The sequence below is a fragment of the Aythya fuligula genome, chromosome 15 (assembly GCF_009819795.1).
Source record: "Aythya fuligula isolate bAytFul2 chromosome 15, bAytFul2.pri, whole genome shotgun sequence".
NCBI lineage: Eukaryota > Metazoa > Chordata > Aves > Anseriformes > Anatidae > Aythya > Aythya fuligula.
The window spans coordinates 11,263,103-11,287,908 of record NC_045573.1 but is presented as its reverse complement, the minus strand read 5'-3'; the positions used below and the strand labels follow the sequence as shown (position 1 = coordinate 11,287,908).

General features: G+C 56.7%; 2 protein-coding genes across 4 annotated transcripts in view; both read left to right on the top strand.

The window, feature by feature from the left end:
* Positions 1-20,865, top strand: part of MGRN1 (mahogunin ring finger 1) — a 50,881-nt gene extending 30,016 nt beyond the window's left edge. The window contains exons 7-17 of one of the 2 annotated variants that reach the window (XM_032197522.1): positions 1,009-1,061; positions 4,432-4,479; positions 10,145-10,213; positions 12,210-12,369; positions 14,547-14,656; positions 17,189-17,412; positions 18,550-18,673; positions 19,179-19,224; positions 19,936-20,043; positions 20,545-20,591; positions 20,747-20,811. In XM_032197522.1, the coding sequence (XP_032053413.1) occupies positions 1,009-1,061; positions 4,432-4,479; positions 10,145-10,213; positions 12,210-12,369; positions 14,547-14,656; positions 17,189-17,412; positions 18,550-18,673; positions 19,179-19,224; positions 19,936-20,043; positions 20,545-20,585 (983 nt within the window). In that variant the 3' untranslated portion in view covers positions 20,586-20,591; positions 20,747-20,811. Of the gene's footprint in view, positions 1-1,008; positions 1,062-4,431; positions 4,480-10,144; positions 10,214-12,209; positions 12,370-14,546; positions 14,657-17,188; positions 17,413-18,549; positions 18,674-19,178; positions 19,225-19,935; positions 20,044-20,544; positions 20,592-20,746 lie in introns of both variants that reach the window. The other variant, XM_032197521.1, reaches the window with a different exon arrangement.
* A 631-nt stretch (positions 20,866-21,496) lies between these two features.
* On the top strand, positions 21,497-23,926 carry NUDT16L1 (nudix hydrolase 16 like 1). 2 transcript variants are annotated; one of them, XM_032197536.1, is made up of 3 exons: positions 21,497-21,724; positions 21,873-22,133; positions 22,880-23,926. In XM_032197536.1, the coding sequence occupies exons 1-3, from the start codon at positions 21,497-21,499 to the stop codon at positions 23,336-23,338; spliced, it is 948 nt and encodes a 315-aa protein (XP_032053427.1). In that variant the 3' UTR covers positions 23,339-23,926. The 2 variants fall into 2 exon arrangements, with proteins under 2 accessions (XP_032053427.1, XP_032053429.1); XM_032197538.1 differs by lacking the exon at positions 21,873-22,133.
* Positions 23,927-24,806: the final 880 nt, after the last annotated feature.

Here is a 24,806-nt window from a genome sequence, read left to right as displayed (position 1 = left end):
GGGGAACCAAACTGAAGGCGAGGTTCTGGGGAGGAAGAGGCAGAACTGGACACGGCACTCCTGGTGTGGCCCCACCAGCGCTGGGTGGAGGGTAAGGCCTCTCTTGGCCTTCTGGCGGTACCTCACCCCGCAGCCAAGAGCACCGTCAGCCATCTTGGCAGCACAGGCGTGCGGCTGACGCACATTCAGCTCAGTGTATACCAGGACTCCCAGGGCCTTTTCAGTCAAGCTGCTTTCCAGCTGGTGTTCCCCCCCAGGTGCAGGACTCTGCACTTGTGGAACTTCTGCAGGTTTTTGTCAGCCATTTCTCCAGCCTGCTGAAGTCCGCCTGGATGGCAGCGAGAGCCTTTGGTGACCCAGCCACTCTCAGTTTTGTGTTGTCTGCAAATTTGCTGAGGATGCACCCTAACCCGTCATCCCAGCCATTAGTGAAGATGTTAAAAGGACTGGATGCACTATGGACCCCTGGAGTACTCTGATCATTGCTGGCCTACAACTAGACTTTGTGCTACTGACCACTGCTCCCTGGGTCTGGCTGTTCAGCCGATTTCTGACCCACCTCACTGCCCGTCCAGCCCATACTTCAGCGTTTTTTCTCTGAGGGTCTTATGTTGTACAATGTCAAAGGCCTTACTGACATCCAGGAAGATAATATCCACTGTTCTCCCCTCATCCATCAGGCAGGTCATTCGTTATAGAAGCTTATCAGGTTGCTTAGGCATGAATTCCCCTTGATGAGTCCATGTTGACTGCTCCTGAGGCTTTTTTTCTCCTTTGTGTGCCTGGAAATCGTTTCCAGGATTAGTTGTTCCATCAGTTTCCCAGGGATCATGGTGAGGCTGACCCATGTGTAGTACCCCAGGTCCTCCTTCTTTTAAACTGCTAGGAGATGAGGATGCAATAGGTGACAATTTAGTCCATTTTAGTAAAAAGACAAAAATTCAGCTCATGATGGTGCCGTGTTTGTGTTGTTTTCAAGGCTTAACCAGAACTGTTCTCTCTTTGCAGTGGTGGTTGAGGTGACAGGTCACGCCCATGTTCTTCTGGCTGCCTTTGAAAAGGTAAATGAGTTCTTTTCCCTCTGTCCATGTAATTGTATATGTAAACCTTTCCATGGGTCATTAGTTTGTATTTATATACCACTTAGCACAATGGAGTCCTGGCCTGTGACCGGGGTTCCTGGCTGCTATTGTAGTACAAATAATTGCTTGCAGCAACTGCTGTGCAGCCTGTAATTATCACTTGTACCTGAGCTGGTCAGTCAGCTGATGGTAGCTGGTGTTTCCTGTGTGTGGGGAGAGGGTGTGCCTTGCTGTCTGTGATGTTTGCAAGTGGTGAGTGTTGACCAAGGCTGCTACCATGCAGTTTACCAGGGCCTTGTGATCAGTTTGCAAAACTGGATCTGCTGTGTCCAGAGCCTGTTGCACCATCGTTTGGCCTTAGTGTAAACTAAGGACCAAGCCCTTTTAAGGAGTTAGGTTACATCCTGCTTAAAGACTTAGGACTCTACCGCTTTTCAGTGGCGTGTTTATATGTAGCAGACGGCCACCTACACGGTGAGGCTAAGCACAGGCAGTGATAAATATCTCTTCCCATGGTACCTGGACCATGCAAACAGTTAAAAGATCCATAATCACTCCATGTTGTCTCTGGGGTAATACTGCAAACATGTGTCCTGGGCAAGTGACACATATAGGGACGTCCTAAGATGATGCAAGAGATGCTGGAGCAGAGTTGGGCATGTAGAGGGAAGCAGCATCAATGCTGTGCTGGTAGGGACTCTATGCTTCTAGGCTGGCATGTGGGCTGACTTCTCCTCGGTCTGCTTGGTTCCTGCCATGTCCAGGAGTAAGTTGCCAGGTCTTAATCCTGCTCCTCCCAGGTGGATAGTGTGGATGGTGACAAGCTGAGTCAGAAGGCCTGGGAAGCACAGTCAGTCCTCAGGAAGCCCTGTGGTTGCAAGGTGCCCTGAGTGTTCCAGTCACTCTTTTTGTTGGACTCAGTATGTGTTGAACTTACTCCAGACAATTAGGGATTTGTGAGAAATGAGATGGGCAGCTGCTGCACCCCTGGAACTAGGGCAGGGTTGTTGTTCTTCTGGTTGCCTCATCCAGCTGATACCGAAGAATGTGAGCACTCAGGAATCCCTCACTCATTGTTCAGCAGCACCTGGGAGAGGACGGTGTGGGCAGCAGGCACTGGCCAAGGCTGTAGAGTTTGAAGCCCTCTTGGTGGAACGGCACTGTAGACAGAGACCTAGCCCTGCAAAAGGTCAGCCAGGTCTCTGAAATGGTCAGCCATTTCTGAGGAAAGAAAAGCATATGAGACCACGAGCTTCCTGCACGTTGCAACCTGATTTTGAAGTATTCCATATGTGTTTACCTTCCCCCTCTGTGAAACTCACCTGTGTTCCTCTGGCTGCTGCCTTGAGAGATTTTTGGTTGTAGCTATTTTCAGATTGTTCTGGATCTAGAAATGCAAGTATAGTTTTTCCTTACAAGGAGTGTGTTTAATTGTTGTTTTCCTTGTATCCAAACCTAGTGCTGTTGCAGCAAGTAAGCCCAGCCTCTGTGGTCAGGGAGCAGAGCTCTCCCTTGGACTTGGATTTGTCCCAGTTTCCCATTGTAGCATCTCATGGCCAGCACTTGATAATCGTGCCTTACAGAAATATCTGTCCCCAAGGCATCTTCCAGTGGAGAAAGTCTAGTCCCCACAGTTGTGAAAAATAGCACCTGGGCTGTGACTGATATGAGTGGGTGCCACATTGACCTGTACATGTTAAATATGCTGGAGATTGTTGTAGCTGTTGTGATGTTTTCCAGTTCAGTAATGTTTTCAGTCCCAGACAGCTGTAAACCCTGAGCAAACAGTAATGCAGCTGGCTCAGGGGCAGGAAAACAGTGCCAATCCCTGCAGAGTGGTCTGGTGAGTATTGGGAATGTGTTAAATATGAGGGCAAAAGTGAAGCTTTGGAAACTTCTGACTCATGAGTTTGGAAAGTGGCTTGAACTGCTCCAGCTCTGCAAGAAGGATTTCAAGGATTATAGCTAATTTCCATGGACCATGCAGAGCTTCTGAGCTCTCTGGATACACAGAGATGATGGCAAATGTCCCTTTGTGTTCAGAGAGCTGAACAAAAATACAACAAAATGCAACCAACTAAAGCTGGTCAGGCCATTCCCTCAGTGCTGTCTTATGTCCAGTGTCCAGGTCTGAGTTCAAGGAATGAAGCTGCTTCCCTTATTTTTCCTGTCTTTGTGCTGTGAGAGGGAGGTGCTGTCCAGTGGGTCCAATTCTTGTGTCTGATCTTTTAGCTGAATGCTTAAAACAAGATCCAAATCTTTGCTTTTATTAAAGGTCAGAGGGCAAAGTGCTTGTTGAGTTTTCTCTTCCCTGCTTAATTAAAATGTATTCCCCATCCTTAGAATAACTGCAGCTTTTGAAGTGTAGGTACATAAATCCAGAGGAGGTTCTTGCTAATAAGCACTGCTCCTGATTGCTGGAGCATTCTCAGAGAACTGGTAGACCAGCAGGCCTTGGTAGCTTGCTATTCGTGTGCATCTTTAAGAGCAGAATAGCAACCTTGACACTGGCCTTGCAGGTCTCTCAAAGGCAGAAACTTGGCACTTGACACTTTGTGTTTGCCTGGAAAACATCAATGTTTTGTCTTTTGGTGTAATGTTGTTGTCTCTTTCTCCTGAAACTAATTCAGCAAACAGCTGCATGTCTGCAACTGTTCACACCAGCAGGGCCTGCTGGAGTTTCCCCTGAGTCTCCTTCCCTGCTCTCAGTGCTCTGGGGGAAGAGTTAGTTGGGTTGGGTTTATTTGGCCCCTGTGGGTGATGGAGACAATAGCAGCACACTTCCTAACACCGGGTATATGCAGGATTGGTCCAGCTGTGCCTGCTGCCACTGAGCAAATGAAACGCCAGAGGTGGTCACTGCATCTCTGAAGGTGCTGATGTGGAGCACTTGGTTTAGACTGCATCTAGTGGACAAGTCTGCTCAGCCCCTGCCACCCCCAGCTTTCCTGGGGCTCTGGCCTCAGGAGTGGCTCTGACTCTGGATGTTATCTAGGGTGTTAACAAATACCTCCTGCCAAATGTTGCTGGACTTGCTGAAGAAGTGTTCGCACCCAGTTGAACTGCTTGCAACCTGAAAGCATCCGGTGTGCCGGTGCATTTTTGTGTGTGCTCCAGTCCCCCTCAGCCAGGCTGAACCTGAGCCAAGTCCATCCAGCTCTGCGCTGGACAGGACCAGGAGCATGCCAACATCCCATTCCACTGCTGGGAATGACTGCTAGTCAGGTTGTCTTGGTTAGATGCATGTGCCGCCCTTCCCTTAGCTAGCAGTCAGTTTTGGTCATGAGTCTGTCTTAATTTGTACACCTTGACTGTTTAATGCATTTCTTTTTTTTTTTTTTCCTCCTAGCACGTTGATGGCAGTTACTCTGTGAAGCCATTAAAGCAGAAGCAGATCGTGAGTACCTGTTTCCTGTTAATTAAAGACATTTACTGGTGTTCCACAGATACCCAGCTGTACCCAACGGGAAGCTTTGATGTTCGTTCACCAAGAGCCCGAGATCTCTGCTGGTTCGCTCTGATAACACAAGCAAAGGCAGCGAGCTGCTGCTTAATGTTAGGCTAGATGTTGTGCAGCTGGGTGTGTTGGGGAACAAATACAGCAGCACGGGGCTGGCTGAGCAATTGTGTGGGTCTCTTTGTCCTTTTCTGGGAGTCAGGCACTATGTATAGATCCAGGCTTCCATATACGTTCCTGCCTTGCATGTGTTTGTTGCTTGAATACAGAACTGGCAGAGCCCTGCGAGGTGTAGCACAGAACTGATGTTTCCATCTCTGCACAGGTGCAAGTAGATTAGGTTTACATAAGTGAGCTTAAGCACTGTGTGTGTTAGTAATGTGAAGCACGTCTGTTTGTCCACGCTGCCCAGTGGCTTTAGGTTGTGTGTGTTGTGCTGTGGAAGGATATCTTTTACCCTGTGTCCTACCCAGAGGCAGAAAACTGCTGGATTTCCACATGCGTATGCATTATGATACTGGGGGGTCTTGTGTATGTCTTCTCCCCACACAGGCTTCCTTTTTGTGTCCATCGTATCTTTGGAGATGTCCCAGGGGACTGAGGCACACATAATAAGGGGAAGACAGGAGACTGGCAGACAGGAGAACATGAGGGTTCCAGAGCCCTCTTTAGCCCAGCCCCGTGTGGTGTGATGCACAGAAGCTGTGCAAAGCCTCATCAAGACTGTAATTGCATGCTGTCTTGCACAGAGGGAGGAACATAAGCAACTGCAAACTGCTAAGGTGGCTAAGAGTTTAAGCTTCTGAAAGGAAGCTTGGTAGTGATTGTGCTGCAAGAATCAAATTGAAATGTCTTGGAGAAAGAGAAGAGATAATGTAAAAGTTAGGAGTGAGCTGGTCAAGTGTGTCTGGGAGACACCCTGATTCCTGAAAAACTCTTAAATACCCTGACAGCTCCAGTATGCATCCTGCCTTTGTGTGAAGGATAATCCTCTTCAGGTTAGGTCAGCTCAAGCTGATGTGAATCTGTTGCATGGCCTTAAGAGGCAGGAATTCAGCAGATCATGTACTGAGAGCAGTGGGATCTCTGGTGGTCGCTCGTTCTCACAGAGCAGTGCTGTATTTAAAACTTGACCGAGGTGAGGGGACTTTCAGTACCTGACCAGCTTCCTCCCACCATTCCTGCGCCTGTTGGCAGTGATCCTTTTCGTTGCTGGAGCTCTTGTCAGGTCTGAGAATTACTCACTCGATTTGTCTGGATTCTTCCCACATCTTGTGATTTCTTCTGTGTTGCTTGGAAACTTGGCTGTTGCCATCCGTGCTGCTGTGACCTCCATCCTCACCGCAGTACACACACCGTGCAGCGGCCTCCTTGTCACCATTGTTCCTGAGCATGCAGTATGTGCGTTGTCATCCAGGAGGGATAATCACGGATAAGGTTAGATTTGTGCTTCATGCTGCAGAAGTGCATTTTTGCATTGTCTTTTTGTCCTCCACTCCCCAAACTTTACGCTCTGAAGCTCCTCATCTTCTCCAGCTTTACCTCCTCCAGGCATCGTTCAGTTCCTGGCTTTTTGGTGCTCCCTCCTCTTCCTCAGGCACTTCTATGGTACTTTAGACTACCCCGTTTTCAAGAACCAGCTCCCAGTGTGGAGGAACTGACAGACGGTCTTCCCTTTTGTCCTCTAAAAATCGTTTTGCTCTGACTTCTGGTTGCCTTTTTTGTTCCAGCATGTTATCTTGTTCGATGACTGCGTTAGGATGAACAGTCCCTTTCCTGATGCAGATGCAAACTGGCTGCCTCGAAGCAGCAGCTGTAAATGGCTTTCTGTCTGCAGAACCTGTCTTGCAAACTGCGTTCAGACAAAATTTCTCAGCTGTGTTGAAACCAGGTGCTTACAGAGCTGGTGTTTGGGACAGAAGGTGCAAATTTCTTGCCCTTGACAGTTTATTACAGTTTGGAATAAACGTTAAGTACAGTGTGGTTCAGCCTCCCTGGACTGGCCAGAACTGCACAAATCAGGGTCCCTGCACCCAGTGTTGTGCCGCAGCCCCAGAGTGAGCTGCTCAGCTTGCTTGCTGTGGGGTGAGAGCCTCGAGGGTGTGGGGAGACCGGAGGGCAACGTGAAATGTATCAGGTGATGAGCTGTGGTTTTCAGTCAGCCACCGTCAGCAGTTACACGACCATGGAAGACAAGCTGGAAGAACAGGGAGCTGGTTGGTTTTCCTTTGAGTCCACTCCAAAAAAAAAAAAAAAAAAAAAAAAAAAAAAGGATGGGGAAAAAGAAAAAAAGCCTCAGGCTTCCTGTTCTGGAATGTCTATACAGACAGGGGTCCTTTCTCTGAGAAGACAGAGCTCCCTGTCGTGGGCCTTCAGGAGGGTGAATCGCTCCTGCTTGCTAGAGGACATTTTTCATTCTTGAGCTTTGGAGTGGAGCTGGAAGTCAGCAATCCTTCAGGCCATCCACATGGGCTGCCCGTGTGTTGCTGCTCTTTTACCTGGCTCTTGGGCTGTGCCCTGGCGCTTGCGTTGCACTGAGGCATCTGTCCCAGGAAGGTGCCCGGTGAGGGTCCCCCAGCCTCACTGCAGGGTGCATGCTGAGGGGTGGTCCCTTCACCGTTAGGTGTGTGCCATGTTTCTGCTTTGTGTTCCACTTGAGCTGCTGAAGAATGATGGCCAGGATTCCTCTCATCTGAATTAAACGGCCTTTTGGTACCGAGAAGGTCATTAAGTGTCTTGATTAGACGCTTTCTGATGAACTCAGGGATGAGTCATTTGCTCTAAGGTGGCCCAGGTCAGAAAAGAGCCACCAAATGGTATCAGGTACTCATGCATATAAAAACTGTGCAGCAATTCACCGCCTGTCTCACCAGTGCTGTGCAGAAACTCCCAGCCTGTCCTTCAGACTCACTTGTGCCCAGCGAAAGCAATGTTAGCCCTTGCTGTCCCAGCTTTATCCCAGTGCTGGTGGTGAGTTACTGGCAGCTCCAGCCCGATGTCTGTTCTGAGCCCTCTGCTCCTCGGCCCTTAACTTGGCTTTGTTGCAGCATAGTTCCTGGCTAGGTCCCACACGTGGTGTTGACAGTCGGAGATGGTTCCAGAAAGGAGTCCACAGAACACGCAGAGGCAGGTTTGGAGTGGGAACATCCAGAAGAGCCACGCTTCTGAAGGGAGAGCTCGTGTGCTCTGCTGGGAAAGGCTGCCCAGCTGTGTGGAGCAGAGCAGCGTGATGCCAGCCCCACCTTTCTCACATTTTCTTCTGCTCAGAGACAAGCACTGCGTTCCTGAGCTGACAAAAAGCAGCTTGTTTATCTTGCCTTATTTTTTTTAATGACAGTACTTACGTGTCTGTGAGCTCTCTGACTCGGTGCTGGATTGTCGTGCACACTGTTGCCCCGTGTGCTCCGTTCTCCATTTAGCACTCCGGACTTCCCAAACGGAGGCCTGTCTTGCTGGAAGTGCTCTCCAGGGAAGTTCCCACCCTGCCACAACATGGTTAGCTGACTCCTGCAGTGAAACAGTGTGTGCTTGTGTGTCCTTACCGGCAGAGCGTGCATCCTTCCCACTCAGTGTTTGGTTGTGGGTACTTTTTTTTTTTTTTTTTTCCTTGGCAGTTTGTAAAATTTAATGCTTGTATGTTCTCTCTCATGGCTTTTAAAATAGAAGCAAGCTCTTGCTAGAAGAACACACAGTACCACCGAAACTAGTGTAGCATCTGCACCCATGAGAGCATAGAGCAGCGGTATGGAGTGTATGTTGGGAGTAATCCATCCGTATAACATTGTAAATGCTTCCCCATCACTGCTTTTCTTTTGCCTTCCCCTCCTCGCCATTGCCAGGATTCCCAGGTGCCTCGTGCATGCATTGATCTCTAAAGCTCTTTGGGAGCAGGAAGCAGCAGCTAATGAGCTTGGCTGCTTTGATCTCTCAGCCAAGATCAGTTATAATGTATGTACCAACCTGTTTAAAAAAAAAAAAAAAAAGAACAGGACTGAATACAAACAGATGGAATAGCAGAAAAACACGACCTGGACTTGGCCAGTGGCTCCCGTGTGCCTCAGCTGAGGCTGTATATAGCAACAGGAGCCTTTGGGAGGATGATGTGGTGCAGGATGCGTTGGAGGAGCGAGAAGGTGAAGGACTGCATTGTGCAATATCACCTGCTCCTCCTTATTCACCCCTGTTTATTTTACTGCTTTAAAACCTATAGCTCTTACTACAACGATCTCTGTTGCACTGCTCATCCTTTTCTCGCTGTGATTTGAGGTTCTCATGGGGTTTTTAGAGGCAAGCAGTAAAATGGATACAAAATCCTGCAGAGACTCTCGCCTCTCCCTTCCTGACATCTTTTGCTCTTTGAGCTGACCACTTCTGCACTCACTATCACTCATCACGATCCTCCAAGGAGCCAGGATGCTGTAACAAGAATCTCTTTGAAATGTCGAGTTATAAAAGGACAGCTCCCACATAATTGTTCCCAAACTTCCTGGGTGAGTTGTGAGACACTGCAGAGCATTTTGCTCGGCAGTCCAACTGCTGACCTCATTGCCTTGAAATGCAGGCCTAGAACAGATCGTCTGTAAAAGCTGCACGCCGAGTTAAGCGGGGAAACTCTGGAATTAGTTTGTTAAAGCTGCTGCATCCCAGCTCAGAGCGTTTTGAAACTGGTGAGCAGGATGGATATAACTGGCTTCTGCCCCCATCTTGGCACGTGGTGTGTTCTGCATCACTGGAAGCCCACTGCACAGCTGTTGCTCTTCTGAGCACCTGGCTTGACAGAAGAGGGAGAGAGGCCAGGTACACCTGGAAATGCCAAAAGCCCTGGGAGAATGGTGAGCCACTGAAACACGGCCATCGAAGAAACCCAGTGGCTTGGCTTCACTGCTTGGTGTCAACTGGGCAGCTGCTGGAGCTGCCAGGAAGGCATTTCCTTCCCTTACTCGCTCTGTGCGCCAGCTGGGTACCTTGCAGCTGCTTCTCCATGCTACCTGCTGCTGGGTTTTGTGAGGAGGAGCGCTCCTTGCTCTGGGGAAACTGTGCAGCAGCAAATCCTGTGAGACCTGGGGCTGTGAACGATTCCCACCTGTGCCTGGCGTTGCTTTCTGCTGCCACGCTCCAGTTCAGAGATGCCACCAAGGGCCTGGAGACAGCAATGAGTGACACTGCACTAACGTAGTGCTTACAAAGCTTACAAAGGTGGGTGGAAATTCATCTTGGCTAAAGTTAAGCCGTGCTTCATGGAAAGAAGGGGCTGTGGAAGGCCGATTGCCTCTGGCTTATTTGAGCTTTGGGCATGTGTTCCCTCGTGATCTCTGAGACAAGCAGAGTGTGTGTGTTTGAGACGATTTTGACAGTGTTTGAAGTGGCCAGCTGGGCTCTCAGCTCAGACCAGATGAGACAGGCACTGCTTTGGAGCAGGGACAGACTCGTTCTCCGAGCCATCCTTTGTGATGTTTGTTTTTATGAACATTTTCCAGCAGCTCTAGGGGAGCTGGTTGCTATGGGTGCCATGTGGACATTTTAACTCAGGAAAGGAGGGAAGATGATCACGAAACAGCAGTGACAACAGGGTGGCTGGCACTCTAACCGCTGTCTTCTTCCCCAGGTTGACCGGGTGAGCTACCTGCTTCAGGAGATCTACGGCATCGAGAACAAAAACAACCAAGAGACCAAGGTAAAGGAGCTCAGAAGGCTCCTGCTCCCTGAGGGGCGGGTTTCCAGCCTGCACCTTCTGCTTTCAACCTTATTTACGAGTTTTGGCAGGGCAATATGAAGACACTTCCCAAAATGCCCACCGAGTCTGTGGCGTGCTGGGGAAGCCTAGGGATGGCAGCCCTCTTCACTGTTATAAGACCTGAACTATCAATGGAGCTGTGCTGAGATCATTTTAGATAGTGGTAGGCTCTTCAGGATATTCCCTGGGGTGGGCAATGCTGGGAAGAGGTGTTTTAGAGCCTGGAGGGGCAGTCCTGAGGCTGCCTTTGGTGCCCTGAGGCCGCTGGCCAGTCTAGGTGCTTCCCAGTTGCTGTTGCAGTGCAGGGAACTGAGCTGTGTAGGGCTTGCTTGCCCAGAGAGCAAGCTGGAGTCACCCACGGGAGGGAGCGAGGCATCATTAACATCAAGGGATGTGTACACAGATGCTTTAACCAAAACCACTGCCTGTCGTGCCGCATAGCCCCAGGCGGATTGTGTGACTGCTTCGTGCTTGCTTTAGCCTTATGCAGAGCTGCCCTTTGCTGCCACCTGGGCTGCAGAACATACCAAGCGCCAGCCTCGGACTGCTCTCTGTCTATTAGCGTGTGATTTGCAAACAAAGGAGAAGCCAGACTTCCTCTCCAAGTAACGTGGTGTCCTGCCCAAAGCGTACTGTGATCTCTGTTTGCCTGTGCCAACAGGTAACACCTGCAGAGGCAGGAGGGAGAAGATTTATTTTTCACCCGATCTTTTTAAGAGGATTAAAAGCTGTTTAGGTCTAGCAGGATCATGGGATGAATCTCTTGATCCAGCCATCACACGTGTGGCTTATCAGACAGCTGGCTTGGGACCATTTCTGTTCTTCCTGGTACACATAGTGAGCCATATGACCAGGAAAACAAAAAGCCTCCCCTCCCCACCTCCCACAGAGATGAGGAGTGCATGTGATGGCACAGGCAGGCTGGCAGCCAGAAGGGCAGGTGTGGATGTGGCAGCAGCAGGTGCTGTTTATGGCTGTTTACACCAAGGTTCCCCGTGGCGTGGCACATGTTAACCCCAGAGCACCAGAGGGGCCTCGTGAGGTGGTTCTGATGGGAACAGGTAAAAGTGGAGGGGGACTTGTGCTGGGTTACCAGTTTGTTGGGCCCTGGCGTAACTTCTGTGCATTGGTAGGGAGACTGGGGGGTCTCAGGGGTCAGTGCTGAGCCCTTGTGGTAGGAGGGTGTGCTTCTCCTGCCAGAATTAGCTTGCTTGAGTGACTCTCATCCAAGTTGTAGGGCTCTGAGGGATGGAAAAAGTAGCATGATGCAGGTTCACCACGATCTTTTTGCTGGGTTAGCTGCGAGCAGCCCAGCACCCCAGGCTGGTTCTCCTACAGCTACATCGAAGCTTGTGCCAGCACCAGGGACTGGGAGAGATGGCAGGAGAGCCACCCACTCGGTCAGAGGAGCTGTGGAATCTGCATCAGGCACGGCTGGGGTGCTTCCTTCTGTCCGGACCCAGCACAGCCTCACCTGCTGCACCCAGCAGCCCCTCCTGGGAACCTGCCCTCTGTAGATGTGGGGCAGAAAGGCTCTGCTGCCAGGAGCCTGCTCCATGCAGCCCCTTGGGAATTTCTAGGCTGGTGCCAGGCAGGAGCTTGTTCTTGGTCCCCCTCAGCCAAGGGGATCCCTGCCCCAGAGGGGCTCCCCGCCGCTCTCAGCACGGCTGTGGGAACAGACAGCTGTGCTGGGAATTGGCAGCACTGCTCCCTGGCTGTTAGAGAGCTCGGGGCCCTGCGAGGAAGGGGTGTCTGCAGCAGGGCTGTGTGGGCTGGCACTCGTTCTCCCTGAGAGCTGCCTGTTGAGAGCAGAAGAAAGAGGATGGCAGCGCTCTCACGGAGTTTTGGGTGGGAAATGTCCCCAGGCTGCGCAGTCCCTTGGCAGTTCAGCGTGGCCCCTTCCGTTCGCATGCCAGAGCCTTTCCTCTTCTTGCAGCCTTCGGATGACGAGAACAGTGACAACAGCAACGAGTGTGTGGTTTGCCTGTCGGATCTCCGCGACACCCTCATTCTGCCCTGCAGACACCTCTGCCTGTGCAATTCCTGCGCTGACACCCTGCGCTACCAGGCCAACAACTGCCCCATCTGCAGGCTGCGTGAGTATGTGCCCAGGAAACAAGGGCGTCTTCCTGCCTTCCTCGCTTCCTGTTAGGTCAGCAGGGGCTGTGAGGATGAGTTTGTGTTTCATTTACCCTGTCCCAAGGCTCAGCACGAAACATGCTGCTGCTCAGACTGACGTCTGGAGGTTCCTGGCACCTCCAGCTGAACAGGGAGGGAGGATGTGGGAGAATAGCAATAGCCCTTCGTCCAGCGCCTCCCTGGGCGTTTGCCCTCTTCTCTCCCTCTCTTCTGCAGGTGCAGGCGCTCTGAGCAGCACCAGGTAGGTGGTTCTTGTGTTTTGGTGAGGAAGGTGGAAAATCTCCCAAAGGAGGGAACGCAGAATCTTATCCTGAGTGTCTCTGGCCTAGGCAGCACCCAGCCCCACTGGAGGGCTCTCCAAGTATTTTGCATGATTTTTATTTTTTTTCTCTCTGACTACCTCATGTAATCTTCACCACTACAGAGGCAGAGATGAGAGCACAGCCAGTTTGGAGTCCTTTGCTTGGTCCCCACCCGCTAGGCGAGGTGTCTGGCAGCACTGGCTCTGGTGCAGCTGAAACTGCAGCACTGGCTTGGTGCCATCCTGCTGCTGTTAGCATGACTCCCTCAAATTTTTTCTTAAAACAGACTGAAAACCCAGGTTGCTCTGCATGGTGCTCCCCTGGCCCTGTGTTAGTCACCCACGGGGCTGGGGTCTCCAGTTCCCAACACAGATCTGACAGTGGCTGTAGTGCTCCTCGCTGTCTGGAGCGAGCTGGTGCGCTGCTGGTAGGTCTCACTGAGTGCAGGGAGCGAGGTGAGCCTCCTGGGGCCAGCCACGACAGGAGGGGAAGGTGGTACAGAGCAGTGGCTGAAAGCAAAGCCACTGGAAACCTCAAACTGCTTCTGTGCAGACCTCTCCTCTTACTCGGCGTACTCCTGCTTTGCCCTTTTGCTTGGGGGTCAGCCTGGTGGTTCTGCCTGCTTGCTGTAGGGGGGCAGCAGGGTGGGCACTGAGTACACAGCCCCGATTGTCCTCCTGCTCAAGGCTCTCAGGAGAGCTGGGAGGTTCTGCTTAAACCTGCATTGCTCAGCTCCCGGAGGGTGGAAAAGGTGAAATATCCATTCTGACATTCAGGCAGCACTTGCTAAATTCCATGTCCCTTCACAAAGGCACAGAGACATAGGAGCCTTGAGAAAATGCCCGTGTCTTGTCTGGAATAGGGAGATCATGCATTTTACCCTGTGCTTGATCTCCGAGGTGTTTCATTGTTCCTTACTGAAACTTCTTAGGGAAAGAAAAAAAAGAGCCTAAGACAGATGTTTGGCCTGAGAAAGTAAGTCTGAGCAGTGCAAACTTGGCAAAGATGCAGTAACTGAAAGCAAGATCTTATCAGAGGAAGAGCCAGACAGCCTTGCCTATAAGTAGCACAACGTAAAACATGGAACAGCGTTATCTCGTCTGTATTCTGGGGTGGATTAGGCTGTATTTGTTTGAAAAGCATCCCTGTGTCGGACTTCCTGGGAATCTGCATCTGGGGAGCGCAGATGCAGCAAGGATGGATTTGCACCTCTGTCCTCTGGCTTTTGGCCGATCTAGCGGGCGGCTGGGCGCAGCAAGGAATCAGGAGATGCCTGGGCTTTCCTTGTGCTCGAGCAAGTCCTCACAGCTGCAGCAGAACAGCTGGCTGCTTCGTGCACCTTTGGCACCGAGGAACTAGCAATATTAAAGATCTGCAGATAGAAAATGGGCAGGGAGTGGAGATCAAAGCTGTTGTGGTGGGAGGGCTGAGGGATCACTGCTGGAGACAGGATTTTAGCCAGCACCCTCTTGCTGTCGTGGAGTCTCTCACCAGCACAGCACTGGCCAGCGAGCAGCTGATAGCAGGCCTGGTGCTGAGAGGACATTCAGGGCCAGCTGGACCCCAAGACTGAGACTTGTGGGGTCTGAATGAACCCAAAGTGTTTTTACATCAGCTCCCCACCATTCTTTAGCTTGTGGTGTGTTGCCCGAGGCTGAGCACGGCCTTTCTTACCATGCTGTACAGCATCAGGTGTGATTATCCAGCAGCCAGACCGCAGTGCTTGGCTTTGGCGTGCTCCCTGCCAGCACAGGCAGCTCTCTGGCTGACGAGGAGCTGCAGCATGCAGCTGGTACAGCCGTGTGTTCACCTTGCCTGCTCTTCTCTCCCAGCCTTCCGCGCCCTGCTGCAGATCCGAGCCGTGAGGAAAAAGCCAGGGGCTCTGTCACCGGTGTCGTTCAGCCCCGTCCTGGCCCAGAGCGTTGACCATGACGAGCACTCCGTAAGTAGAACTCACCGCCCAGTACACACTGCGTGCTGCTCTCAGCCTGGGCAGGCAGCGTGCGCGTGCACAGCTTGCTTGGCCTCTTGGCCCTTCTGGAGAGCTGGGACCTTCCCTTCCTGGGTTAGTTACGTGAAGGTACAGAAATTTGGCAGACTCAGGGCACCTGGCTGGGCAAATACGGGTGACAGTTTGACTTGCACACGTACCTGTCTGGCAGCGCGTTCTGATGAAGTCCCTTGGCACTGGGATTCCCAGAAAGGCTTCTTTGTGCCAGCCTCCCTCAGAGATCAGGGTCTGGCAAGCAGCTGAGTGAGCATGGGATGGAAAATGCGGTGCTGGTGGCCTCAGGGCCACATCACACGTCTCTGGGGTGCTGAGGGCTCGTTGCCTGAGCAGTGCTACTGCACGGCTGGCTCTGTCAGGACATGAGGTTGGAGTGAGGAGAGGGAGATCTGCCACTAGATCATCTTACGGCCCTTAATGGGAACAAAAGGGGGTGGTCACAGAGCAGCCTAGTTTTATCCATCTGTCCTCTTCAGTGTTGGAGTCCTGCTGCCTAAAATCGGGGCTAAGAGATAGGGCAAGGGGAGAAACCACAAGGGTTGTAAAGAAGAGCGAGGTGTTTAGCCAGAGGAAGGCGGGCACTGTCACCTGGAGTGAGGAAGTTCTGGGTGTCTCTGTGTTACCAACCTCAAGAAAAAATACTTCAAAACGTGGTTTTCTCTTGGCAGTGTCTCTTTAAACCCCTTAAAGTGAACACTGTCTCCCTGCCCAGCAGGAAACCTAGAAAGGACACAGTAAGTGGACTCGGTTGTGTGTGTCTCCTACGGTGATGACTTGCCAGCAGTGTCACTAGCACGTGAAAGTGTTACCCACACGAGGCCTTGCTAACACGCTGGGTTTGCCTTGTGCCCCCGCACAGCCTGCAGCACTCGAGTACTGTCTCTGTGGTAGCGACGAGATGCTCACACCCTGCACAGACCATCACTGACCTCCCTGGTTTGCGTGCACAGGGATAAACGAGGCAGGAGCAGCTCACCAGAGGGACCTGATGCTGACTCTCAGGGGCTGCCCCGCACTCTGGAGCCTGGCTGCAGAAGACATTTCCGTAGCTTTGTAGGGCTGTAGGCAAGCTGCTGTCCCCTTGGCTCGTACAAAAGCTCCCTCTCACTTGTCTCAGCCCTTGGCAGCTTGGTGTGGGCACTTCTCACTCTGTTTTCTAGCCTGATGCAGGGATGTAGAGGTAGACAAATAGGCACAGCTGGGCTTGGTTTTGCATCGGGAGCACTGGCTGCTGTGGGCTGTTTGGCTTTTACAGGAACAAGAAGGATAAAGCTTGCTGTGTTGAGAACTCTCCAAGTTGGTGTGAGAGTTTGTATACAGAATGTCGTGCCGGGGACAGATAAACAGCAGTTCTGGGGGACTGGGAACCCAGAAGTGGGAAGGTGAGGGAGGCCCCTACACCAGGCAGGGTCTTTGTGTACTCCCACTGAGTGCAGCTGGTTGTCAACAATATTAAGGAGGCTGCAGTCTTCCTCAGGCTGGCCCAGTGCAAAGTGTCCCAGGAGAGAGAGCAGAGCAGCGTCTCTCTGGGCTGTTCGACAGCTCACTGGTTTCAGCCAGGGTGTTATAGTCAGTGGCTGAGAGATCGTCCTCCAGCCTCTGAACTGGGCCATGTGGCCTGAGCTTTTGATGACGTGAACCACAACGAGCAGCCTTTGAACCCTCAGACCTTGGTCTTCACAGGCAGAAGGAAGCATCCCAAACTTGAGCCCGTGGGTTTTGCCTCCCTGACCTTCCTGTGTACAAAACAGCACCAGTGAGTCTGGAAATGAAAAGCCTCTGTGGGGATGGCTCTTGAAGCTGTGTCCTGCAGGTGGCAGCAACTGTGAACTTATTCCTTGTTCAGCTGATTTGGTTTCTCACAATCCCCAGCCGTGATCTTGGGCACAAGCTCAGAAATATCCCAGGGCTATTTGTTAGGGGGTGTAGGTTGATGCATGGCCCCAGCTGCCACCCACTCTTTCCTTCCCCGTCACATCTAGCTCCTTCTGTGACCGCAGGTGAGTCAGCTGAGCCACCAGCTCACCCCCAGCCTAGTGGCTGTGTTGGAACAGGTTGCTGAGGGGGGGTCATCTGCAGCCCTGCGCTCAGGAGATCCAGCGCAGAAGCTACAGGAGTTCGTGGCCAGGCAGTTCAGAGCTCAGCAGCATCGCACCAGCTGTGGTACAGCCCAGAACCACGTCCCTGAGGATGCGGGGACAGAACAGATGAAATCAATCTAAGCCTGGACTGCTGCAGGCTTGCCTCTTGGTTTGCAGGGCGCTGGGCTGCCCGTGGCCGGCTGGGTGGCAGCGTGAACTCATTTACCTGAGTCCTCAGGGCCTGAAGGATCTGGGGAGATCACTGCTGGGCTGCCTGGGAGGCAGTGCAGGAGGTGTGGTGCTGGGCTGCAGCTGGGCCTCCCCCCGGGGGGGTCTCCAGCCTGGTGAGGGTTTCTTAACGTGCCCGTCTCTTTCTCACCCGCAGAGCTCTGACAACATCCCTCCGGGCTACGAGCCCATTTCCCTGCTGGAAGCTCTGAACGGCCTTCGCTCCGTTTCCCCCTCCATCCCCTCAGCTCCTCTGTACGACGAAATCAGCTACTCCGGCGTGGTGGATGGGATGCCCCCTGCGAGCCGGCCGCTGGTCGGGATGGACAGAGCCGTGGAGAGCAGCCACCAAAAGGGCAAGCGGAGCAAGTCCCCAGATAGGTCAGCACGGGGACAGAGGGGGCTGCTCTTCTTGCCAGCCCCGACAGCTTGTGGCCACACGTACTGGGAGCTCACAGGGCTCTGGCACTGGTCCTATTGCTGGTGGCACTGGTATCCTGCAATGTCACGAGGCCAGCGAGTGCTCAGGCCAGTGAGAGGATTGGGGAACCACCTCTGTGCTCAGCCTGCAGTCACCAGCTCGTGTCCCCTAAGGGTTGGCTTGGAGATGGCTCCATTTCTAGTGCAGTTGTTCCCTCAGCTCGTGTTTGGCATCGAAACCTGGCTGGATTTCAGCTTGCCGTGGAGTTCCCCAGGACCAAAAGAATGGGGGGAGAAGTGCCCTGAATTTCAGAGGACAAAATGCTGAGTTGGGATCCTTCAGGTGTTGCCTGAGGCCTCCTCTGGTGGCTTTGTGCTGGGGGATGTAGGTGTGGATCCTGTGCAGCGTCCCTCACAGGGACAGAAAGCTGAGTGAGGTGGGGTCAGGTGTGGTGCTCCTCGCTGCGCTCCAGCTGCTCCTTGCTTTTTGCCACCTCCTCATCACCAGCAGCTCGCTGCCTGCCAGGAAGCCCACCCCAGCGCCTGGCAGGACCCCAGGGGGCTGAAGTTTGCAGCCTCACCCTGACTTAGGGTGACAGGGATGTAAGGACGTGATCTTCACAGATTGTCACGGGGAGAAGGGAACCACGACTGCCTCCGTGTCACTTTGGCAGGACCTGCAGTCAGAGCTGGAAGTACTATGTTCTGTGGTGCACAGGGAGGCTGCTGGGCACAGATTTGAAGTGAGCTTTGTGTCTGCCCTGTGATTTTCCACTCCAAACATTCCCCTAGGCAGGGAGCCCCGTGGTGGAGCTCTGTGCTAGCTGTGCCGTTGCCCCAGCAGAGCTCTGCACTGCGCGGGTCTGCCCCAGGAGTGCTGCTGTTCCCTGCTGTTCAGAGCTGATTTTGAGAGCTGTGGTGAGCTGAGCTCCATGGTTTGAGCTCCTGCTCTTGCGTTGCCTTCCTGCTGGTGGGGGGCGTGCTGGGCAGGGGATGGGGCAGGGGTGGGGGCAGCTTCAGCCGTCACCCCCGAAGCTGCCAGGAGCACGGTGCTGGCGGCGCTGTGGCTCCTTGCAAACGGCCTTCCTCTCGCTGCAGCACGCTACGGTCTCCCTCGTCCCCGATCCACGAGGAGGATGAAGAGAAGCTCTCCGAGGACTCGGACTCACAGCCAGCGCTGGGCGGCAGCGAGCTGGTCCTGAGGGAGACCAGCTCCCCAGAAGTAAGTCTGAGCTCCTCTGGGAGCTGCTCTGAGCCAGGGCTGCACTGTGGGGCTACAGGGACACGAGGCGGCTCCTGAAGGGGCGTCACTTCCTCAGTCACAGCGTAAAGACAGGGGCATGAGCACGAGTAGCCCCGAGCCAACAGCCTGAGCCGCTTCCATTTACCTGCAGGGCTAAGGACACGGCCTGTCCTAACGTGTCCTGGGAACCGGGAGGTGGGAGAGCCCCACTGGGCTGCAGACAGCGCGTGGTGGGGCTGACACTGGCCCAGCACCATCCTCGAGGAGCCCAGCAGTGTTTAGGGCAGGGCTGGAAGCTGGGCTTTGTTCTTCCAGCGTCCACAGGGCTCTTCTGCTGCCACTGTAAAGCTGCCCATGGTGCTGCTGCGCCCCTTGTTCCTCCCTGACACAAGTCCCTGGCCTCAAGTACAGCTCTGTGGAGAAAGCTGGAGGGGGAGACAAGCGCAGCGAAGGCTGAAGTAACTTGTGCTGTTCCTTCTTACAGAGCGTGGCAGGGGAGGAGATCGAGGAGGCCTTGTCCCTGCAGCAGGGTGAGTGTACACTCAGCCCGGGGGGGCATCAGGCCTTGTTTTTTGCTGTGCTGTGAAGGGGACAGCCAGGTGCTGGGCATACAGCTTCAGAACCATCTGGCTGCTGAAATCCATCGCTCTGAGCTGCTTTTTCACCAGCAACAGCTACCAGGGCTTCTCCTGGGAAGTGGGGGAGAAAAGTCAATGGCTCCCCCCCGTTTATTTGCCAAGCAGCTCTTCTTGCTCTAAGTTCTGCACAAGTAGCTGGGTTCACTTCAGCAGCTGGGCTCCTCTGCCCCTCAGGGGCCCTGCTCCTCTGCTCAGACCTTGTCCAGGGATGGGGTGGGAGAGCCTTTGGGGGGCTGACAGGCAGAACAGCAGATCCTGGAGCCTGGTAGGGCTTCAGCCCAGTTTGAAAGCCTGCAGCTGCTGCCCCACGCAGCTGCTGCCCACCCTCAGCGCCACGTGTCGCACTGCACAGCAAGGGAGCAGTGCCCGGCTATGGACCCAGCTTCTCCCAGCACAGTGCTGGCTATGACGTGGGATGGTGCTCATCCCACGGGCACCACTGCGGTCCTGGTGAAATCCTGGCTGCCTTTTGGGCCGTCAGCCTGCCTGTGAAACACCGCGAGCTGGGCTGGTGTGCCCAGCAGTGCCAGGCCCCCTTCCTCACACGGAGGGTAGCCCGTAATGGAGCCTGCGCTGACGGGCAGCGCTCTTGGCTGGTTGCAGGAAGCTGCCCTCCCTCTGTCGAAGACGTGCTGCAGGACGGCGGCTGCGGCGAGCACAGGAGCCTGACACAGTCCGAGACCGACCCTCCGGTAGACGTCTACCTGCCAGGTAACGGCCGTGCCGCTGGGCATGTGGGGGTGCCGCAGACCGGGGGGTGCTGTGCGTGCAGCTCCTGGCTCCAGGCTGCCCGTGGGGGGGCTGTGGGCTCGGTGCCCAACCCCTGGCACCTTCCCAGCTGGGCCGGTGTGCTGCAGGCTCACAGCCAGGGCACAGGGTCAGCGTGCGGGGTCCTGCTCCGAGCAGTGCCCAGAGCTGCTGCCCGCGGGGGGCTAACACAGGGGCACCTCGCCCCCTTCTCTCTCTTCCTCCCTCCCCCTTTTGTCTCTGTCCTTCCCCTTTTCTCCTCTCTGGGCTGCGAGCAGTGCACCCACCCAGGCACCCACGGGTCCGTCCCGGTGCCGCGGGGCTCCCTGCAGGCGGGGAGGGCCGGGGGGAGCTGAGCCTCCCCCCCCACACCCCCGGTGTCTGCAGGCTGTGTGCGCGCAGCAGCGCGGTGCGTTCGGGCAGCTCTAACGCTTCCCTCTGTCTGCCTTCCTCCTGCCTGGGCAGCCCTGGGGCCCGACTCCTGCTCTATCGGTATAGAGGAGTAACCGCCGGTACGTCCCCTCCTCCTCCTCCTCCTCCTCCTCCTCCTGGCGGCACCCCCCGGGCACCGGGCCGGGCCCTCGGGGGTGGGGGGGGGGGGTCGCGAACCCGCCCCGGGCCCGCGCTGCGGGGCTCCCCCCGCTGACCTCCCGCTTCTCCCCCCCAGGCTCCTCCGACTTCGCCCAGGCGCTGCCCGGCCGCGGCCCCGCGCAGCCCCTGCTGCTGGAGCCCACGCGGCTGCACCTGGAGGACGAGCACGGTCCCGAGCGGCTCTGAGCGGCCCCGGCCCGGACCCGAAGCCGGGACCCGGACCCGGACCCGGACCCGGCCGGGGCTGCGGGAGGGGGGGGCGGAGGGGGGGGGCGCGGGGCCGGGAGCGGCCGCGGCAGCCAAATAAAGGCGGGACCCGGCGCTGAGACTGCTCCAGGGGGCGGGGCCTCGGGAGGGGGCGGGACTGGAGGCGTGGCATATGGAGGGGGTGTGGCCTTGATGGGCGGGGCTCGGTGAGTGTGGCTTCGAGGGGTGGGGGCGTGACTCCGGGTAAGGGGCGGGGTTTCACGAAGGGGCGTGGCTCAGGGAGGGGGCGTGGTTATGGGTGACGTAGCTGGGGGTGGGCTCGGCTCGCGTGGAGGCCCCGCCCTCTTTTCTCCCGCCGTGCTCCTCGCGCCCTTCCCCCTCCACTCCGCGCTCTCATTGGGCCCCGTGCGGCCGTTCCCTAATATGGCGCCCGCCGCGGGCCGCGCCGCCCCATCCCATTGGCCGCCCCCCGGCGGGCCGCGAGACGGGAGCGCGGCGATTGGCGGGGGAGCGGCGGCGCCCGGCGCCCGTTGGTCCGCCCGGCGGCCGGCCCCGCCTCCTCGGCGGCCGCGGCCTCCGCGCGTGCGCGCTGCGGGGCGGCGGGGCGGGCGGCGAGGCGATGGCGGCCATGGGCGCGATGGCGGCCCTGGGGGCGCTGCCGGCGGGCGCGGGGGCGCTGCCGCCGCTGCCGACGCTGGGGGTGCCGGGCGTGCCCGAGCTGAAGCCGCTGACGCGCTACGAGGCCATGCGGCTGGGCCCCGGCTGGAGCCACTCGTGCCACGCCATGCTCTACGCGCCCAACCCGGGCATGCTGTTCGGCCGCATCCCGCTGCGCTACGCCGTGCTGGTGAGCGGGGGGCGGGGAGGGGGCACCGGGACCGGGGACGCCGGGACGGGGCTGCGGGGATCGCGGGGATCGCGGGGGTGTCGGGGCCGCTCCGCTGCGGGCCTTGGGGCCCCCCCCAGCCCCCCCTGACCGCGCGGCTCTGTTGCAGATGCAGATGCGCTTTGACGGCCTGCTGGGCTTCCCCGGGGGGTTCGTGGATCGGCGCTACTGGTCCCTGGAGGACGGTCTGAACCGGGTGCTGGGCTTGGGTTTGGGCTGCGTGCGCCTGACGGAGGCTGACTATCTGTGCTCGCACCTGACAGAGGGGCCACATCGCGTGGTGGCACACTTCTACGCCCGGCAGCTGACCCTGGAGGAGCTGCACACCATCGAGATCAGCGCCGTGCACTCCCGAGACCACGGGCTGGAGGTGGGGCGCGCCGGGAGGGGCGTGCGGAGCTCGGGGCGCTAGGGCCGGGCCGAGCCGGACAAAGCTCCCCGCCGGGCCGCCCCCTGCGGCAGCCGCGTGGCGCCGGGAGGGCTCCGGCTCCCGCCGCCCCCCGTGGCCGCAGCCCCGCGGCGCCAGGCCCCGGGCGAGGCCCGACCCGCGGCCCCCGGTGCGGTGCCGTGCTCGTTGCTCCACCCCGAGCCCTCCCCGCGTGGCACGAGGGCAGCGCAGGAAGGCGGCCTCCTCCTGGGCGCTGCGGTCACCCCGGGGCAGAGCGAGGGGCTCCCCCTGTGCCCACCCCGTGCTGGGGGCTGTGTGAGCGGAGGCAGCTTGGCCCCGGGTCGTGGCACGGTTGAGGAGGACGCGTGGGTGAGCGGCAGCATCCTCAGGCAGGGCAGAGCAGGGTGTGCAGGGAAAGAAGGGCAGCCTGGGGCAGCCTGGGGCAGCAGGATCCTCCCTGGGTGGCAAAAGGGGGAGCAGGGCCAGGGCTGGGTGCTGTGGGCTGGGCTGGGAGAGCAGGGGGCACGGGGAGAGGCAGTGCAGGGGCCTCAGCAGGGCTGGGCGCAGGTGAGGGCAGGTGGTGGTGGTGCGGGGGGGAATCTGCCACCGGGGCCGTGGGCTGGTGGGGCCTGGGGTGAGGGTGTGGGGCCGTGGGGGGGTCCCGCTCGCTCCCGCAGCGAGCAGAGGGCACCGCGGCCCCTGCTGAAACGCGCTCCGTGCTGTTGCAGGTGATGGGCATGGTTCGTGTCCCCCTCTACACCCAGAAGGACCGCATGGGTGGGCTGCCAAACTTCCTGGGCAACTCCTTTGTTGGAACTGCCAAATTCCAGCTGCTCTTTGCCCTGAAGATCTTGAACATGGTGCCGGAGGAGAAGCTGGCCGAGGCGGTGGCAGCCACGCAGAAGCCGAAGAAGCCGGCGATCGACCACGCGGCAGCGGCTAAGGCAGCGAACGAGCTGGCGGGGCCTGCTAGAGCGGGCAACGAATTTCAAGATAGTGCCGAGAACCAGGCGGCTGCGCAGGCCGCGGCTGAGCTAGCGGAGCAGCCGGCGGCCGTGCCGGAGAGCCAGGCTGCGTTGGAGCAGCTGGCGGCTGCGCCCGTGGCCGAGGCCGTGGCGGCGGAGCAGCCGGTGCAGCCCAGGGCAGACGCTGCGGCAGAGCAGGCGGTGGCTGAGCCGATGGAGTGATGCCGCCCTGTTTGTGATTGATTAAAAGTGGGTGAGGAGACTAGAGACTTTCGTCTAACTTTCCAACCAGTCGCTGGCTGCAAATGCTGCCCACGTGATTCCACTGTCCAGCCAGGAGGGTTTGGATTTGTCTGAAGCAGGGGAAAGCTATGTATTTTTATGGCCATTAAACTCTAGCGAGCTTCCCAGATCAATCTGCGCAGCCCCCTGCAGAGAGTTCATGTGCTTACGTGAAGGTGCTGAAGCCTTAGAATTATGCTTTGATTTCAGGGACACACTGCTGCATTCAGGTCCCAGTTTCATTTTTAAGGAACAAAACTTAATTATTTTGAATTGCCCTTTGTTGACTTGGACAGAGCTGTGTTTTGCAGTGGACACAGCTGAGGAACAAGGCTGCTGGCCGAGCACCTCTGCCCGTGGCGGCAGGGCTCCACTCGGCCAGCGGCAGCGACGCCGGGCTCCCGCTCGGAGTGCCAGTGTATGCAGCGACTTGCAGTGAATTCCCTCTGGGGCATGGGGACGTCCTCGCGTGGGTTTCTATCTGGAGATCTGTGGGAGCAGGAAAGTGGAATAAATGGCTTTGCTGAACGCTTCGCAGTCGGGACCGTTCTTGGCTGCCAGCGCAAAGCACCAGGGGGTTCCTTGCGGCCGCTGTGCTGCCGCCCCTGCAGGCGTCCTCGTGCCTGGCGAGCAGCCGGCAAAGCGCCCAAATTGGGTGCCCGGGGCGGCCTCGGCACATGGGGCAAAGGGGCTGCAGGACTTGGGGCAGCGCAGGGGGCTGCAGCTCTGTAAAGCTTGCGCTGTTAGGTTACTCCAGAATGGTTTGTGCACCCGGCTGAAGCCACCTGTGCCACTTTGGGGTGCCAAAGCACCTCCAGGGCCTTGGCTGTGCACGTCCGGAGCGTGGTGGGTGCTGGTCTGGGCTGCAGCTGGCCCTTGGGCAGCAGCAGCAACCCCAGTGGCACCGATGCTGTGGTGGCTGCAGCTGCAGGCCCCGCTGGCTGAGGCAGGGGCAGCCCTTTGGGCTCAGCCGTGCTACCGCCCTCCACCCACCCTGCAGCCCCATTGCAACACGGCAGGCGAGCAGGGCCGCGGCGCTGCGTGGTCCCGACCTGTGGAGCAGGATCTGCGCCGCAACCGCTGCTGAGTCAGCTCAGCCCTGGGTGAGAGCCGGGCAGCCCCAGGCAGGAGGGAGGCAGCACTGCCTCCGCCAGCAGCCGCTCCCCCGCCAGGCAGAGCAGGCAGAGGGGCTGCGGCATCCTCCCAGGGCTGTGGTGGGAGCACCCGGCTCGCCCTGGGCCTGAGCTGTGCTCAGCCAGCCCTGGGGACGGTCCCAGCAGCACCCAGTAAGGCCCCGTTCGGGTGCTCGCCAGCCCCTGGCCTGGGGGTGCCTGGCAAGAGGCAGCCCGGGAAGGGGCCGCGTGGTCACCTCGCCTCTGCTGAGCACGGGGTCAGGGGATGGGGCTGG